The sequence below is a fragment of the Lutzomyia longipalpis genome, chromosome 1 (genome assembly GCF_024334085.1).
Source record: "Lutzomyia longipalpis isolate SR_M1_2022 chromosome 1, ASM2433408v1".
NCBI classification, from domain to species: domain Eukaryota; kingdom Metazoa; phylum Arthropoda; class Insecta; order Diptera; family Psychodidae; genus Lutzomyia; species Lutzomyia longipalpis.
In genome coordinates, this window is record NC_074707.1 from 34759967 (window position 1) to 34778073 (window position 18107).

The window sequence follows — 18107 nt, forward strand, 5'->3', positions numbered from 1 at the left end:
AGTGTTATATTAAGCAAAGTGATTGAGATGTGAATGAAATAAACTCTCTCTCATTCACCTTATTTGCTCTGTGGGGCCTTTTTTACAAGCCAAAAATTAGCATCTGCCAAGAGATGATACACGGTAGTGTTGGTAAATTACGCAAATGCGTCATCAATTGCGTGTCCCATATGGAGGGAATGACGATTTACGATAGCACGCACCTTTTGTGACATCCTAAAGGTTAATCAACTCCATTTTCCAGAGTGGAGTTTGCAGTGGAGACGCCTGGTCGTTTTTGAGTATTACTTTTATGTTTAAATTTTAAGATAAGTAAACTTAATCTTTTTTTTAGATCACTTTTTATTATAAAAAGTTATCCTTTGAAGTCCATAGTGAAAGCATTCAAAAGCTCTTATAGATGGAGGCGCCTAGTAGTTATTTTTTAAGAGTTAATATCTTTCAAATAAATATGTTTTGCTCATATAAAAATGTTATTTGTTGTTAATTTAATTAATAAAAATTTTATTCCTTTTGCATGCCAATGCTTAATGGTGATGGGGATGGAAAGAAAGTTACATAATTATGTGGAAACGTCTTCATAAAAAAAAAATAAAAGAAAAATGTCAGTGATAAAAAATATTAAATATTGAAGTATTTTATTCATTAATGATTCGTATAAAATTGACTAATGACCTGGCGCCTCCACTGGTTTACAAATCAAGCATAAATCAAAATGGAGTCGCCTGGTTCAAAAATTTAGATTCATAATTCCTTTTGTTCTTCTTCTATTAATTTTCCGATTCTAATTTGATTTTCCTCAGAGCATTAAATCATTAAAAACTATCAATCTTCACAAGCAATTTCCCCTCAATGAAAAACATAAATTCTCGACTTTTATTGCTCAAAGTGGAGACAAAACGTCAGCGGTGAATTAATAAAAGAACAAGACGAAGATTGAGTTCCGTATTTCTTCATAAAAATTCCTGCGGTTGCAACATCAATCCATATAAAAGTCTTGTTTATGTATGTATATAAAATCTCATCTCAGATTTAATTTAAAGCTCGAGGAAAATTTATTAGAATTAGAATTTTAGTCTTGTATGAAAAAGAAAAAAAAAGAATTTTCTCATGGAAAATTCTTAACAATTTGGCGGCAACAGTTACATATATTGTATGTTATATGTTTATTTTTTCCTTAGCTCCCACAGTAATTAGCATAACTTATCTACATTTGCATGACTTTTCTCGCCGGAGAGGTAATGTAAAATTACCAACGCTGCGCGTCCAAGAAAAGAAGTGAATGGTTTTGCCTGCTTTGTAAATCACTTTCTGAAGAGACTTCGTATGAAGAGATGATCGATTGAAAGAAGGTGTTTATCATTTTTTCTACACATCCAACAATTATTACTGTGTCACTAATTTAGTAAATCATGGATGAGCAGTGTGTGTGGGTCGTGTGGGCAAGTGAAAAAAATATTTCTGAATGTGAATGGAGAAAGAGAAAAAAAAAGTGAAATCGTCCAGGATCGCGGTATTCAAATTGATAATCCGCGACTTGGTCATTAGATCGCGGGGCTCTTTTTTTCTCCTCTCAATATATGAAAGAAATTCACTGTCAATGTGGTTTAGGTGCGGGCGCGCGTTGGGGTCACTAAGTGGCATATCGAAGGTGATGACATGTCCATGATTTACTCTCTCCGCCGCAATACATCCCATTGAAGCAAGTTTTGCAGATTGACCGACATTCGGATCACTTATTATTTTGCATACCAATGCTCAGATATGTATATGTATCTTGATATGTATATTGGAATACACACCGCCGATTTGCAATTCCGCATTTGCAAGTGAACGCGACGGGGAGACTGAATGACCAGGAACCTGTGGTGATCGTCGATGAACCAGAAACTCGTTGTTTTTGCAAGATCCGTTCTCACGCGGATTTCTTTCGCGGAATGATATGCCAGAGTGAGAGAGAGTCTCTCATCGACGCCTCGAGTGGGGGACTTTCTTCAATGGAGATGATCCCATCGCGAAATGAATGTTCGTGAAATTCCTCCCAAAGCAGATGCAAAGAGATCCTGTCGCTCTTTCCCATAAACATGGCATCGTGTGTAATCGTGATTGTTTCATGGGTTGCAAAACATCACATTACGGAGAGGGGACCTCAAGTAGACAACATGGGAGACACGATGGTGCCATACAAGGTTCAATGAATTAACTTTGCACATTATCTTGGTAAACAGTAAGAAAGCGAGGTGCCTCATTTTTATGCGTACGGCAAAAAAAAGTAACAGCCTGGGAGTACCTCAATCAATTGGCTTGTGTATAGAATGAAATCTGGGAATTTGTGCAGATTTCATGCATCTCCAACATCTTATAGCGCTGAAATGTTGGCCCAGATACAATAGGAAGATGAAACGCTCCCAATCGCACATTCCTCTTGCTTGTATGGCCAAAAGTTTCAGCTCTCTCAAGCTTATTCCATGCTTAAGCTAAAAACTTCATTCTTCTCCACATCCAAGAATTCACATATTTAGAATTCAGTTCGTTTCTGTTATTGCAATTCTTCTTATTGTATCCCATTCAAACGGATTTTCTTTATTGTCTCGAAGTGAAAGAATCGCTTTTCATCCAAAGAGATTTCTCCACTCTGTCTGTGTTCTTTATAGTGTCATCAAACGGGGTACTGCTAAAGAATTCTAAATATATCTCTAAATTTATTGTGAAAAAATCTCTTTTTGTGGCTTTTTGATGTGATTAACATGACAATATTATAGAGGGCACACTTGTTGATGTTGATGAAGCAAAACACACGATAGTTTTCTATTTATATTGAAAAATTCTATTCGTATACACAAAGCTATGTATGTGGAATACCAATTAATTGAGAAAGGAAAGAATATACGAGTTTGCAAAAGTAGAAATAAAAATTATAATAATAATAAATTTATGTACGTTCAGATGAATTTGCAGTGAAAGATTGCATATTTTCCGCACATTTTAACATCTTTATTAACGTCTGAGATTAATTATGTGGAAAATAGTTCCAACATATTGATATACTACTCATTCCCAAGTAACATTTTAGGGCAAATCTTCGACGATTCGTCGCCAAAGACAGGGCAAAAATTGGGTCTGGTGTCGACACACGGCCGAAAGTGGGGACAAAAAACCCCAATTTTTTGACCGACGAATCGTCGACATGTGAATCCCTATTGTGGCCCTAATCCATATTTCATCCGAAACTTGGTGGAAATATCTTCGACGATTCGTCGAAGGATTAGGGTAAAAATTGGGAAAATTTTCGACGGATAGCCGACAAAAATTTCCCTAATTTCCTTAATATTTTTTTTCTCTTTTTCTCCAATGGTTTTCAATGGGAATCATATTATTATGTAAAATAATATTACTTTCTCATGGATGGTGGCGTTACTTGCCATGCAAAATGGTAAAATGAAATGGATCTCAATAATAATAATTAATTATCCATAATTTTACATCGCGAATTTTCCTGACTCTTGATCATTGGAAAATTATGCCATATCCCTTTTCAGATAGGAAAATTAACAAAAGGAGATAAAATGACAATGTATTTCCAAAAATTAATTATTAAATATTTTTAAATTGGGTTTAAAAAATCAAATTTCCCAAAATCTTTTTAAAACTATTTTTAAAATTTCTTCATACATCCTATAACATATTGGTCCATATATTTTGGATGCAGATGCCTCAGATAATTAAGGATGAAAATTTTAATTTTGCACCCAAAAATTTGAATTCGCGCCTTTGAAGTTCTTGGGAAGATCGCGCGCCATATGACCCATTAAAATATTATTTTGCACAATTCCATAGAAAAGTCCATGGATGTTGGCATACTCCACAGTTTATTTTCCTATGCATTATTGCATTTATATGAAATGTAAAATAAATTTTAATTCTTTTTTTGTAAAACACAGAGGGATATTTTGGAAACAACTTGAAGTGGAAAAATTAAATTTACTTTACTCCAAAATTTTAAAATAAATTTTTTAATGGAAATGTTAAGAAAAAAAATATATTTTCGTACTTGTTAAGAGCAGTTCTGTCATTGGAATTTTTATTTTCTTAGAAGCTGTTTATAAAAACTTTCCAATTGATAATTGATATTTTCAAATAATGAATAATAAAATTTTTTTGGCATCACAACGCCATAATTTATTTCGCCTAATACAAACTAGTGTTTTTGGGACACATAACGCCTATATTTTTTCTATTATTATCAGTTGGTGTTCCACTTTGTGGGGAACAATAAGTAATGGTCGGAAAATCCGACTACCTTAGATAGGCCTCAAACTTGGTATGAGCCCATTTTAAACAACCTACATTCCAAATATGATGGTGGAAAAATTTTGGAAATAGAGACTTTCGATTTGAATTTTTTTATAGAAATGTGGATGACAAACTTTATTTATTCGTCTTTTAAAAATCCAAAATGGCCACCGTCCGCAATTTTGAAATATCACCAGCCACTTCCCTTATAGCTAGAAGTTTAAAATTTTAGTATGTTGTATAGCTCAGTGAGACGTTTTCATCGATAACTCATCTATATAATAAAGAAAGGTCTCTCTAAAATTTCGTTCCTGTTCATCTATGCATTTCTACATCGTTGGTCCGATCGTGATGAAATTTGGTACAGAGACTCCTGATACCAGGCGGTTTTTACCAACGGCATTCATTTTCCCCCCAGAGCCCCCCTTCATATAGCCCCCATATAAAATTCATGTTTTTTTGGCTACTTTTTGAAATTGGCGCCATAAATGGTGTGTGAAATTCACTTTTTCCCTTTGAAATATCTGTTGGAGGTTTTTGTGTGGCCCATCTTCTATATAATAAAGAAAGGTCTCTCTATAATTTCGTTCCTGTTCATCTATGCATTTCTACACCGTTGGTCCGATCGTGATGAAATTTGGTACAGAGACTCCTGATACCAGGCGGTTTTTACCAACGGCATTCATTTTCCCCCCAGAGCCCCCCTTCATATAGCCCCCATATAAAATTCATGTTTTTTTGGCTACTTTTTGAAATTGGCGCCATAAATGGTGTGTGAAATTCACTTTTTCCCTTTGCAATATCTGTTGGAGGTTTTTGTGTGGCCCATCTTCTATATAATAAAGAAAGGTCTCTCTATAATTTCGTTCCTGTTCATCTATGCATTTCTACACCGTTGGTCCGATCGTGATGAAATTTGGTACAGAGACTCCTGATACCAGGCGGTTTTTACCAACGGCATTCATTTTCCCCCCAGAGCCCCCCTTCACATAGCCCCCATATAAAATTCATGTTTTTTTGGCTACTTTTTGAAATTGGCGCCATAAATGGTGTGTGAAATTCACTTTTTCCCTTTGCAATATCTGTTGGAGGTTTTTGTGTGGCCCATCTATATAATAAAGAAAGGTCTCTCTAAAATTTCGTTCCTGTTCATCTATGCATTTCTACATCGTTGGTCCGATCGTGATGAAATTTGGTACAGAGACTCCTGATACCAGGCGGTTTTTACCAACGGCATTCATTTTCCCCCCAGAGCCCCCCTTCATATAGCCCCCATATAAAATTCATGTTTTTTTGGCTACTTTTTGAAATTGGCGCCATAAATGGTGTGTGAAATTCACTTTTTCCCTTTGAAATATCTGTTGGAGGTTTTTGTGTGGCCCATCTATATAATAAAGAAAGGTCTCTCTATAATTTCGTTCCTGTTCATCTATGCATTTCTACACCGTTGGTCCGATCGTGATGAAATTTGGTACAGAGACTCCTGATACCAGGCGGTTTTTACCAACGAATAAATCTTCCATTAAATATATTTCAATTCATCACAATTCCTTTCTCCCTGTAAAATTTGCGCGAAGCGCAAAAATTCCCCGCGAAGCGGGGCGTGGTAAATTGGAGCGAAGCGACAATTTACCTCGTACTTAATAATCGGTTGAGTGGTTTGAAAAAAATATGGCGGCTAAAAACAAAAAGTGTTTTTCCATATAACTCGAGAACGGCATGGCATAACTGATTTTGCTCAACTTGGTATCAAATTAAAAGGTTATAAGAAGCTCTACAACTTTCTAGAACATAAAAAAGTTTTAAAAATACTATTTCTTGTAAACGAAAAATATGAAAAACTTTTTGTGAAATAAAAATCCTTCATTTTGTTTCCTAGATGTGACCTTGAAAATTACCGAAATTATATCAAATCATAGCTAATTTTGAGACATTTTTAAAATTAGCCAATGAAATTAAAATTTCCAAAATAAAATTCTTAAAGACTATACGAATCTTAATATGAAACTGAAGTTTGTTTGTCTGTGGCAAATTAATTCTTCTGAAACGGCTTGACCATTCGCGATGAAATTCTGTTTGAAGGCAGAGGGGTTCAATAAGATTTGCAAGTCATTTTTGATTGATTTTTTTAAAATGTTTTCTTTGATATTCTTTTTAAATTATTCTACGTGTATGATTGTTTTATTGGTGTTTGATATTCTTTAAGCTAACCATGCGCAGAAGAAAACGAAAAAAAGAAATCGGCTTGCATGTTTTTGGGGGCTCGAATTAACTAGTAATACCTATAATAAAAAATGAAATAATGGTAAATTATTTTTTTTTCATTAGACATCTTGCGTCTGATAGTTACATTTTATAAAAAAAAAAAGTTTTTTAGTTGAAGTTTCACATTTCAGGTCTACAGATTATAAAAAAAAGAAATTTAAAAAAAATCTTTAATTGCGATTCTCGCCCGAGAAATATTTTAAAAATATTTTTTTTGTAATGCGTTTCGCGTCTGAGAACTTGTACATAAAAAAAGATTTTTTAAAAAAAAAAGTTAGTTTCTTCATCGCGAGTTTTACATTTTAATTCTTAATGAAATAGATTGAAACGAAAAGAAACATATTTTCTCTTCAAAGTACACTTGGTGGTTAAGATTAACTTATTAGATTTTTTTAAAGTAAATTGTATTTTTAAATTCATAAGATACTTTGAGATTTTCATAAATTAAAAAAAAATGATAAGATAATAATTATTTTTTGACAAATAGTCGACTTTGAGTACTGGATACAGATGAGTTTTTCTTCGGCATCGCCCTTATGTGTGTTTTTAAAGACCAAATGTGCTTCAAAAACAAAACGTAATAATAATAGAAAAAATATAGGCATTTTGTGGTGCAAGCAATATTTACAAAAAAGGACGTAAAGTCTTTTTTTTTTTGTAAATCGGAATTTTTAAAATATTTTATATATTGTCATTTAAAATACTACAGTTTGTATGGAAATAACAAAGTTATTATTATTATTAAGAATAAAAATATTGTTCATTTTTAGGCGCTTTGTGCTTAAAAATAGTCAAAGAACATTAAAAAAGGTATTTTTTTTTCCTTTATTAATAATTCAAGCTAAACAAAAATTGTCAAAATATAAAGGAATTTTAAATAGTGATTAAAGAATTAGCATTATGTACATAAGAATTTGCAAAATATTCCAATTAATTGATTTTTTTTTAAATTAATAATAATTTCTGTAGGAATTGTCGTACGATATCACTCCGACACTTCCACCAAGTTGAAACCATTTGTGAAATGGACAGTAATGGTGTAATGTGATTGGACAATGGATGGATGACGTCACTTAAGGCTAAAATAGGGCCAAAATAGGGAAATCAACTACCTTGATGCAAAAAAATTATGCAAATTAATCAATTTTTCATGATTTTAGCATAGAAATTAATTTGCTTCTTTATTATCTATCGATTTCCCACATTATTTGTTGGGTAAATAATAGTTTAGGGTGCATTTTTGCATATAGAAAATTGGTAGAGGACTAGGCCAAAATAGGGATTTTTATGTCGAAGATTCGTCGGCGATAAATTGGGGTTTTTTGTCCCCACTTTCGACGGTGTGTCGACACCAGACCCAATTTTTGCCCTATCTCTGGCGACGAATCGTCGAAGATTTGCCCTAAAATGTTACTTGAGTTTGCCCAGATTAATTTAATTAAAATATTGCAATATTTTTGATATTGTTAAATTATTTTATACTTATTTTCAATATTGGAAAAGGGAAAAAAATAATTTACATGCATAGGTATTTTGTATTTAGAGATAATTACATTTAGGAAAATATGACAGGGAAAATTTTCGACAGAATTAGGGCACTTCCCTCCCTATTTTGCATTAAAATATAAGGAAACAAGATAGGGAAAATCTTCGACGAAAATAAGGCCACCTGATTCCCTATTTTGTAGAAAGAGGAATAGAGAAAATCTTCGACAGAAATAGGGACACCGGTTTCCCTATTTTGTGAGCAAATATAAGGCAGAATAATAAGGAAAATCTTCGACGGATTTAGGGCCGTCAGTTTCCCTATTTGGTAGGCAGAGCCAAGGAACAGAAATAGGGAAAATATTCGACGGAAATAGGGCCAAAGATTTCCCTATTTGGTAGGAATTAGAATAGGGACAATTTTCGACATTTGGTGGGCACTCATTGCCCAATTCAGAAAAAGGAAAATTGGGAGGAAAAAATTTCGACGGATAGTCTACATGTTTTGCCCTATTTCTTGCATAAAAAATAGGGAAGGAATTTTTCGAAAAATGGCCCAATATTCTTCGACGGGGAAATTATTGGGCCACACAATAAGGAAATCTGTCGAATATTTGCCCACTTGAGTATTTCCTAGCAAATAGGGCCAAAGATGTCGACAAATATTCGAGATATATTCGGCATTTCCCTATTTAGGGCAGAATGTGTTACTTGGGTTATAATATCTTGATTATAAATGCGCTAACTTTATAAAGTGAATGCTAAGAAAAAGGATAAAAGGCACCACCTATTAAAAAAAAACTATTATTATTCAATAAATTTTCCAGAGCGAGAAAAAAAATATAATTTAAAATTGACATTTACAGGTCATCATCAGTAAGAATTTTCAGATATATCTACCTATAAATAGAGGGAAAAATAATAATAAAAAAAACCTAGCGTAGAGAAATATTGTTTTCAATGTTCTGCTACACTGACGACAAAACATAAATTTTTCGCTCATTTAAACTTATTTACTAAACTTAATTATGTAGAAAATTGATTTGACATCGTGATGCGTCAATAATGTCTTGTTTTGTACATCAACTGTCGCCTTTATTTTCTCCACTTATGTTCCTCTACATTTTTTACATTGTACCACAACTTTGCTACCAATGTGTGTAAAAATGATGGCAAGAGAGACTTTGCTAACTGCTAGAGGGAATCATAAATTAATTCGTTGATGATTCTCACGCTTTAAGATTTTATATAGAGGTTAATTGTTTGGCCTTTAGAGTAATAAATTCTACAAAAGGAAAGACATTCTTTTTTAAATTATTAAATAATTGCTTAAACTATAAGAAATATTGGGGTAAAGATGGTTGACTGTAGGGTCAAATAAAGAAAATTAAATGAAGTTACCTAAGTTTTTTCATGAGATTTTTTAATCAAAATTATTTTTAAATACCTATATACATATAAATTTATAACACTATTTGACGAGCTGACGATAAAGATACTTGAAGTAGACAAAAAACTACGATTTTTTAAAAAATATATAATTTTTTAATAATGAAATTAAAGCAAAATTTAAACTAAACATTTTTTCACATTTAATGAAAAGCAAAGTTTAAATAAAAATATTATGTTGTAAATTAATCGATCAATGACAATATAGCTTGACCCACGAATAAAAGCTACGAGTGTTGTGTATAACATTTTGCATGTTTTGCCGAAGAAGGTTGTTTGACAAGATTATGTAGAATTTCTGTTGGGGAAATTGAAAGTGCTTTGACCTACATTTTCTAATTGTTAATTTTAGCTATATATTTTCACATTGTAAGATAAATTAAACAATTTAATTTGAGATAAATTTACTTTAAAATGCATTTGGTAGATTTTATAAAATTATTTATGCACACGCTGTGACTCATGCAAATTATGTAGGTCTATGTTTAAATTCAATATCATTCTAAATACCAAACTAAAGAGCTTTTGGACAGATAAGACATTTGGTGCTCTAAATGTGGAAGTTTTCTTTTTTCCCTTAAAATAATTCAGCCTAAGGTTTACTTAGATGCTATCTATGGGTGATCTTGAGACGGATTGCTTATCTTGATGGGTTTTCTTTTGCAGAAAACCGCGGTGAAAAGAGAGCGAAAAAAAGAGAGAATAGTTTTGTCCATACAACTAATTCTCAATTCATAATGTGAAATTTTAATGTTGGCCGAATTAACTGTTATGTGTGAGAAGATAAAACACAATTTTGTATATCTCTACCTGCCACAATCTGTTCCAAATACCCATCTTCATTCATTCAAAGTCAAGTGGTTGGAAACGCCGGAATCAGGCAGGCTTTTTTGGCTATGTAACACTTTCAGCTGGCAAAATTGGTGTGAGAATTTATAAAACGAATTGTTTTCTGTCCCTCATATTAGTCTGGCTTAACAACAAAAATCTTAATTTCTTCGCGTTGCCCCAAGCTTGACCAATGAGAGAAATTCTTGGGAGAAAATGTTGCAGTTTCCTCTAATATGAAGGTTAAGCGAGAGCAAAAAAGAGCATCAATTTCCTTTATTAAAAGCCACATTCGATCCATCATTTCCTTTCAACACGCACAAAGCTCTCATCTTCGACCACTAATTATGCATTTTAACTCTTTTTAATCACTCTTTTTCACAGCTTAGTGTGTGTATCTTTTGAAATCGATATCCGGCACTTTTTTTTGTTAATAAATCCATTCATATAAGATTAAACATTGGAACATTTCTACAAGCACTATTCGCGCCATTTTTCTCCGAAGAAGACTCTCAAGCGCGGGAATTTTTTCTGCGATCGCGCCTATAAGGCGAGAATCGCAGCGTGAAAGCTCATTCAGCTTTCGCAATCTCACCGCAGAAGCCGAAAGATTTATATGATGGGATTTATTAAATTAATTTCTTTACCATCATACTTATTTGTGTTTTCGCTTAGATTTTTTTTAAGTGCACGCACTTGAAGTGTTTGCCTAATTTTTTTTGGTTGGCATACTCTCAGAGCGGTAATTCACAATGAGCCACAAAAAGAGTCATCAAGTGCTTTTATCCATGAAATACTTCAAACAAATTTTGAATGTTATTGCTTTCTACAATTCTTCTTTTTTTATTTTTCAGCATAATGTACTTTTATCTAAATAAAGTTAATTGATTTGTTCTCATTCTCATAAACGTGAGAATTTTAATAATTTGTTTGTAAATTTCAGGTAATTCCTTGGAAATGTTCCTCTAAACAGCTATGTATATATCTGGAGAAGGACAATGAGTAGTAAAATAACTCTTACCTTTTTTTTATTCCGCTTTTCTTGAAATGGAATTTTAAATTCTAATTAGAACCGTTTTATAGACATCGACTTGTTCTATAACAAGATTTATGCTTGCATTTTAATAAAACTACTGACCACTAAATTTACGAAAAAAAAAAGAACATGATGTATTTAAATTTTAAATAGTTTTCATGTATATTAATGTTTTTCATGTACATAGAGTAAGGGCTCACGGTGCAGCTTTAACCAACATAAAAAAAGAAACTTTATACAAAACATAAGCAAAATATTATTCTATTTAATTCTTCAAGCTTGTTCAAGAAAATTTACTCCGAGAAGAAAATATGTTGATTTTTCTTCCAAGCCGTCGCCTTGCTGCCAGATTTTATCAGGAGCTGTAAAAATTATTCTTGTTTATAATATTCAAAAAAAAAATACGAATAATTGCTCATATAGTTGAGTTTTGTATTCTCTATCATTTTAGCTGTGATTCTTTCGAAGATTTAGATTACGAGAGTAAAATAAGATAAAAAAAAATATATTCTTACCTCTTTCACATTAGAAACTTTTTAATTTGCATCTGTACTACGAGACCCCACTGTAAATTAATTCCTTAAGCATTTAATAATGTTTTTATTGCTTTATTTATTATTTATGACATGCATGTTTACACCCATATGATTTTACTGTTTGAGAATGAATGGGAAATGTTGCCCTAAATTTCAAAAGAATTTCTGTTGTCACAAAGCTGACAAACCTCTTCTTAAGAGATCACATCTTGTTTGTTGCTTTCATATTCAACAGAAACCGAAAGCTGTGGTGTATTTGTCATGCACGAGGAACCCTTTCTTCACGCACAACATTCTACCACATATATAACCAATTCCATCTCTTCCGTGACCTTATTTCGCATACGTACAGTATTTATTTTTCAGTTAGAACATTGTTAATAATCTTGGGTTTTTTTTTTTGTAAAGAAGAAAGAAAACAAACTTTCTGATAAATATTTCAATCATGACTAATTCTTTTTATGTCACTGTGTTATGCTATGTTTTGCACATTTTTGCTCAAGACATTGAATGATTTCAATGCAAGAATCTTTTATTTTTAGATCAAACTAAATTAATTCGTGCACGTGAATAGAATAAATGTATCCTCTCTACGAGATGCAAAAGAGCAACACTGATCGTGGAGAATGTTGTGGAAAAATTAATTTTCACTGAAATATGTAAATGCCGCCAGATGTTTAGAAATTAAAACAGAAAATGGTAACAGCATCCGCTACTATTTTAATTAGGATTTAGAAATTGATTTATTGGAAAATTTCTCATGTGTCGCATCCGCTGCCGAAGATGCCGGCAACTGAAAAAAATGATACCTTCAAGGGGACAACTACTTTTTTATGTTTAAAAAAATTAAATATTCATAATTTAAAATAAAGTTTTTTTTATTTAAAACGACAAGTTTAATCAAATTTTTAACGTTGACTAAAACGTATTAGTAAAGAAAATTATTACGAGAAGAAAAATAGATAGCGCCATCTATGTTTAAAATTATTTTGTAATCTAAGTTACAATAAAACTAGCGCTGAAAAAAAATCTTCCAAATGTGATTTGTCCCTCAAGGTTTATTCCACCACAAAATATTAAATATTAATTCTTTAATAGAGGGCAGTAGTAGTAAAATTGCTCTCTACGAAAATTAAATACTTACCTTTAATATAATAAATCTAGAAATTAAATAAATAAATGAGAGAGGTATCACGCAAGAGACAAAATTACCAGCTAAGTAATTTGATTAAAAAAAAAGAAGATAAAAAAAAACTTAAGAACCTATCGCTCTAGCACAGACATCAACCTTTCAGGTTAATTCACATTTAAATATTAGTTCGGAATTTAGGCGCTAAATGGGAGTTTCATGCCAAATTGAAGCAATTTTCTACAATGATTCCACTTTTCAGCTTGATAAACAGTTTATTGGCCAAGAGATGATCTTTTAATTAGCAAGAAAATTCCCACTAATTCACCAAATAACCGGGTAATTTAGAATAATTATATGTTTATAGGAGGAGTGTGTTGAGCCCCTTGTCATTTTTGTGTGGTATTCGTAAAGTTGGTTTTCTAGCTCTCTCTTTCACAAACCATCGCATCGCATTGCGTTTTCACACAGTTTCCGCGATATTATTCACATCTTATACACCAATCTTGTCTTAATGGGCGATGTTTAAGAAGTGCAGCAGCTTTACAGAAAATCTCAAACAGTGTGGATCAGGCAGCCACCTTCGTGCGAGGTGTCATGGAATATAATGTGGATGCGAACAGGGGGCCAAATGGGGGTCAGCAATTCAGCTCAAGTTGTAAGATGCTGTCTTGACCCAATCGTCCAGTTTATCGAAAAATTATTATTTCCCACTTTTACATGCATTTTTCAGTGGCTCACACGAGCTTGTGCTCTCGTGCCACCGAAAAGGAAATCCCGTTTCGTTATTTGACCTAAACCAGCGAAAATGTTGCTAAATAATGGAAGTAAGTCATCGAAACGAGAGTGGGTAAGGTGATCAAATGAATATAACTGCAGCTGCCTCTTTAATTTTCAACGCGTCTTCTTTTTTTTTGGGTGTGTGAGATGTTTTCTTCTTTTTTTTCCGTTGGTGAGGTAAACTCTCATGACATGTTGAGGAAAATATTTATTTATCAAAAACAAATCCCAAAGACGTGCAACAACTTTGAAGAAAAAAAAACTTTTTTATTCGTCCAGATGAGATGTAATTTATCCAAAAAAAATAAAACATATTTTCTGTTCTTTTAATTAAAATTTTCTTTACAATTCTTTCTTTTTTTTTCTCCATTTCGAGAAAAATTATACAATTTTGTGATTTTAAGGTCAATGTTTTGGAAAATATTATGAAGTGTATAGTTGTAAAAAAAATAAGAAGTTAAGACATAAGAAATGTGAAGTAATAGCTATTAAGAGGTAGAAGACAATATGATAAGAGATTGCACAATTTTGTACGATTAATTGTTGAAAAAAAAATAGTAAAAAGAAATAGAGAAAAATAAACATACAAAGTGAGAGTTAGACTAGAGGAGAGAATAAAAATAAAGATGATAGGAAGAATTAAGATTAAGATATAAAAACAACGTAATAGACTAGATTAGGAATTATTCTTCATCATTGATCTCAATTTGGATTTTTTTCGTAAATTTTGTTTTCTCAACTTGTGTATGTTTGATAAGGTATTGATTTTTTTCATTTTACTTTACATTGTAAATTACAAAAAGAGTGTTTGTTCTCATTTCTTCAATATTATGACATAATTGTTATTAAATAATTGCTTGTAAATTATGAGACTAGTTATTTATATACAAAGAGTTTTTCAACTGTACTTAATCGAATAAAAAATAAATAGTGTTAACACGGGTTGGATGCAAGACACTCTATCTTCATTTCTTTACTTTTCTTTTCTTTTTTGGATTTGCGTCACTGACACCCCCTATCTGTTGGTCCCACTTTCTTTTGCACTAAAATCTACACGGGCCTCCTTCTTGTTTCTCTCTTTCGTATTGTTGGCATTTTGTCGAGGTTTAATGCAATTATTCGTTAATAAATAAATAAATAAATTACTTATGTGGGCTTTAGGTGTAAAACAATGAGACATTTCTAGGCTTTGTGGTGTCCGCCGTAGGCGAGGGAGTGAGAAAGTGAGGATCCATGACCGGCCAAGTCGCCGCCACCGAAGGAGTGTGGCTCGTATGAGCTCCAGCCGCCACCACCACCGGATGACCATCCGCCACCACCGTGGTAGTCGTGGCCACCACCGCCGCCGAATCCACCAAGTCCACCACCCAATCCGCCTCCCAGTCCACCGATGAGCGAGAGTTTCTTCGAAAGGATTTTCTTGAGGAGAATGCCCAAGGAGATGATGATGGAGAGCGTGGAGACGAGCAGAGCCTTCTTGGCAATCAAACCAATACCGAGGAGAGCTAAGATACCCAAAACAGCAGCCTTTAGCTTAATAATGCCGAGAAGGGGGAGCAACTTCTTGATCAGCTTCTTCTTGCCACGAGCCTCAACGACCAAGGAGCGCACTTGTGCCTTCATATCATCAGGAATGGCATTGCTGAGACTCCTTGCAGCACCCATGAAATTCCAATTGAGTGATCGTTCCTGGAAGAAGGTTCCCAGGCGATCCACAACAAATGATCCAATTGCACTTGATCGCGCTTCAACATCCTTGGCGGCTTCTACTTCATCAGAAGCCGTATCCACGGACCTCGCGACTTTGTCCACTTGCACAACCGACAATCCGGCGACCAAATCAATTTTTGGCTGATCGAAAAATTCCTTGGCCTTCCGGAAAACCTGCAACGAAGACGAAGTTCTTTAAGAAAAAACGTACATTTTCTCCAGCAAATTGCTGCAAGATTATGGTTCAATTGAATTTCGCCCCACAACTCCTCAACTCAATTTCTTGCTCATTTTGAGGTAAAATAAAAACTCTTTCAAACTGTGCCACGATTGAAATGCAGCTATAAACTGAAAATAAGAACACCATGAGCAAGAACGAGTTTTCCAGAACTCTTTAAAAATCATTTTATGCGCCGAGAGAGCATTATATATTGCAATTTCTCGACTCTTTGTCTCACAAACGAGATCATTTTAGAAACTCCATTTTATGTGACTCAAAACGGAATTATTCCTCATCACTGCACTCCCGATTGGGCAATTTAGCACAAGAACAAACATATCGGTATGATAAATTCATATTTCTTCTTAGTTTTCTTTTTTTTTTTAGTTATTCCTCATATGGCACACTTTAAATCCCATCCGAGGCTTTTTTTTTTCGACGTTTGAGTTGCGTGGAAGTTGAATCAATTATTATCCTACCGCCATTTGTACACAGGAAATGGAATCCTTGTCGAAGCATTCCTGAAACACTGATGGTTGATTCTCCTCCGCAACAACTGCCGTTGCTATTACAACTAAACACGATATTACTAAAAACTTCATTTTTTCACACTGATTTTTCGTCTTCACTTAAAATCCTTTTTTGCCAAAAAAAATAAATTTGCGGAAAGTGCGTGCCGTGCGTGGACTTTCCTCAGAGAGAAGCACCTTTAAGTTGCTTCTTCGATACACTGTTTAATTGTGGCAAGTGCTCGTGCTCATTCGTATAAAACACGTTGTGCTTTGACAGATCTGAAGTAAAACCATGTGTTTTTAAAGACTACGAAGTGTAGGATGGGATGCGCGCGGTGTCGTATCGCGAAGACCTCCCTCTCCAAGCACCAACCTTGTTTACCTAAAAAAAAAGTTGTCTGATAAAATAGCAATGAATCTCATTTCGAGATCTGCTGGTTCACTTGTATTTGGCTGTGCAAGAGCTCCAACACAGAGGCACCCATGAGATTTCTCAGGGAGCAAAACGATGAGGAACACCTCAGAGGTGGTGGATGCCTCTTGGTTGGACAGAGAAGCAAGAGACACATGAAACTGTATATTATTGGTCGCGGTTTGGTGGCTGTGTTGTGTCTTATTGAAAAGACTCCACGGCTTGGGGCAAGGTGTGGATATTTCATCTGCAAGACAAATTAGCGCTTTACCGTTTATTGACTCGTCACAATGTCTTTCTTTTTTTCTTCACTCCCTAACTCTTCTCCTTTTTTTTCTCACATCACCTCCAATCCTCCACCCATTGTGGCCATGCGGTGTCATCTCTGTCTCCATATCCGCAAGAAGTTGGAACATGTACAAAAAAAAACTTTTCCCTCCCTCCATCACTCTTCATTTTTTTTTGGGCACGGAAGAAGCTCTTCTTTGGGTGTGAGATGCCACAGTCTTGGGGAAATCATGAGATGCGTTTGGGGCATATCTGTGTCTCGTATCTTCTCCTCTTGGTCTTCTTTTTTTTAGCATCGTCGTCGCCAAAAAAAAAAAAAAACTTCTCCACAAAAGTGTGAACTTTAAGATGTGGGTCCATAAGGTAACATTTTATTCAAATTTTTTGGTGCCATGTCAAATTCCTGAGCCGTTGTGGTTTTCTGGGTGCCGCGTATGACAAGCGAAGTTCCGCATTTTGAGGAAGTCACGCGGGGTCACAGCTTCCAATCTGGGTGGTCATCTTCACTTTCAGGATCTCTGGCATTTCCCTAAATTAGCACCTTTATTAGTGTGATAAAAATTAAAGAGAAAGTGACGATAGAAAAGTATATTTTACCCGTGCAGCTCCATCATTTTCTTTCAGTCTTCCAAAGCAGCTCTGTGAGAATTTCTTCAAGCATTCTTAGAATTTATATGAGAATTTCAAGAATACAAGCTTTCATTCCATTGAATTTAAAGAAATCATAAATCGTTCTTTCTTTTCCTTTTAAATGTTTCTATTTTAGTAAATTTTTTTATCGTTTTTAGAAAGAGCTTTTTAGGGATTTTTCTAAGAACTTTATTCCTAAATTATTTGTTAATTTGTGTATGAAGCAATTAACAAATTTTCCATTGAAAAGAAACTCGCAATTAAAGAATAATAACTTGATAATAAATTAATTAATTATTGGGCTAAGTATGCATAGCTAAATTCTTTTTAAGTAAAATGGAGACGCCTGGTTTAACCAGGCGCCTCCATCTTAGATTTCTATAAGTCTTAGCCGTAAATAATGCAGGCATTAAATTCATCAGGTATTTTAAAGAATGAGATCATTTTTATTAAAGAGCAATATTAATATTAGGTGAAGGTGCCAGGTACTTGACAATAAGTCGGAACTAGGAAATTCTAAATAAAAAAAACGCT

At 33.7% G+C, this 18107-nt stretch overlaps 2 protein-coding genes and 1 long non-coding RNA gene across 3 annotated transcripts in view; 1 reads left to right on the forward strand and 2 right to left on the reverse strand.

Moving 5' to 3' along the window:
- The window catches only part of LOC129786261 (transcription factor cwo), a 201588-nt gene that overhangs the window by 153795 nt on the left and 29686 nt on the right, over window positions 1-18107 (reverse strand). The window lies entirely within an intron of this gene.
- On the forward strand, window positions 13470-14754 carry LOC129786289 (uncharacterized). The gene is made up of 2 exons (XR_008750110.1): window positions 13470-13679; window positions 13755-14754. It is a non-coding gene; the product is annotated as an uncharacterized LOC129786289 (long non-coding RNA).
- LOC129786274 (uncharacterized) lies at window positions 14048-16625 on the reverse strand. Its single transcript, XM_055821173.1, has 2 exons — window positions 16211-16625; window positions 14048-15685 (listed from the first exon to the last, which is right to left on the reverse strand). Exons 1-2 carry the CDS (start codon window positions 16331-16333, stop codon window positions 14984-14986), a joined length of 825 nt encoding a protein of 274 aa, XP_055677148.1. The 5' UTR covers window positions 16334-16625; the 3' UTR covers window positions 14048-14983.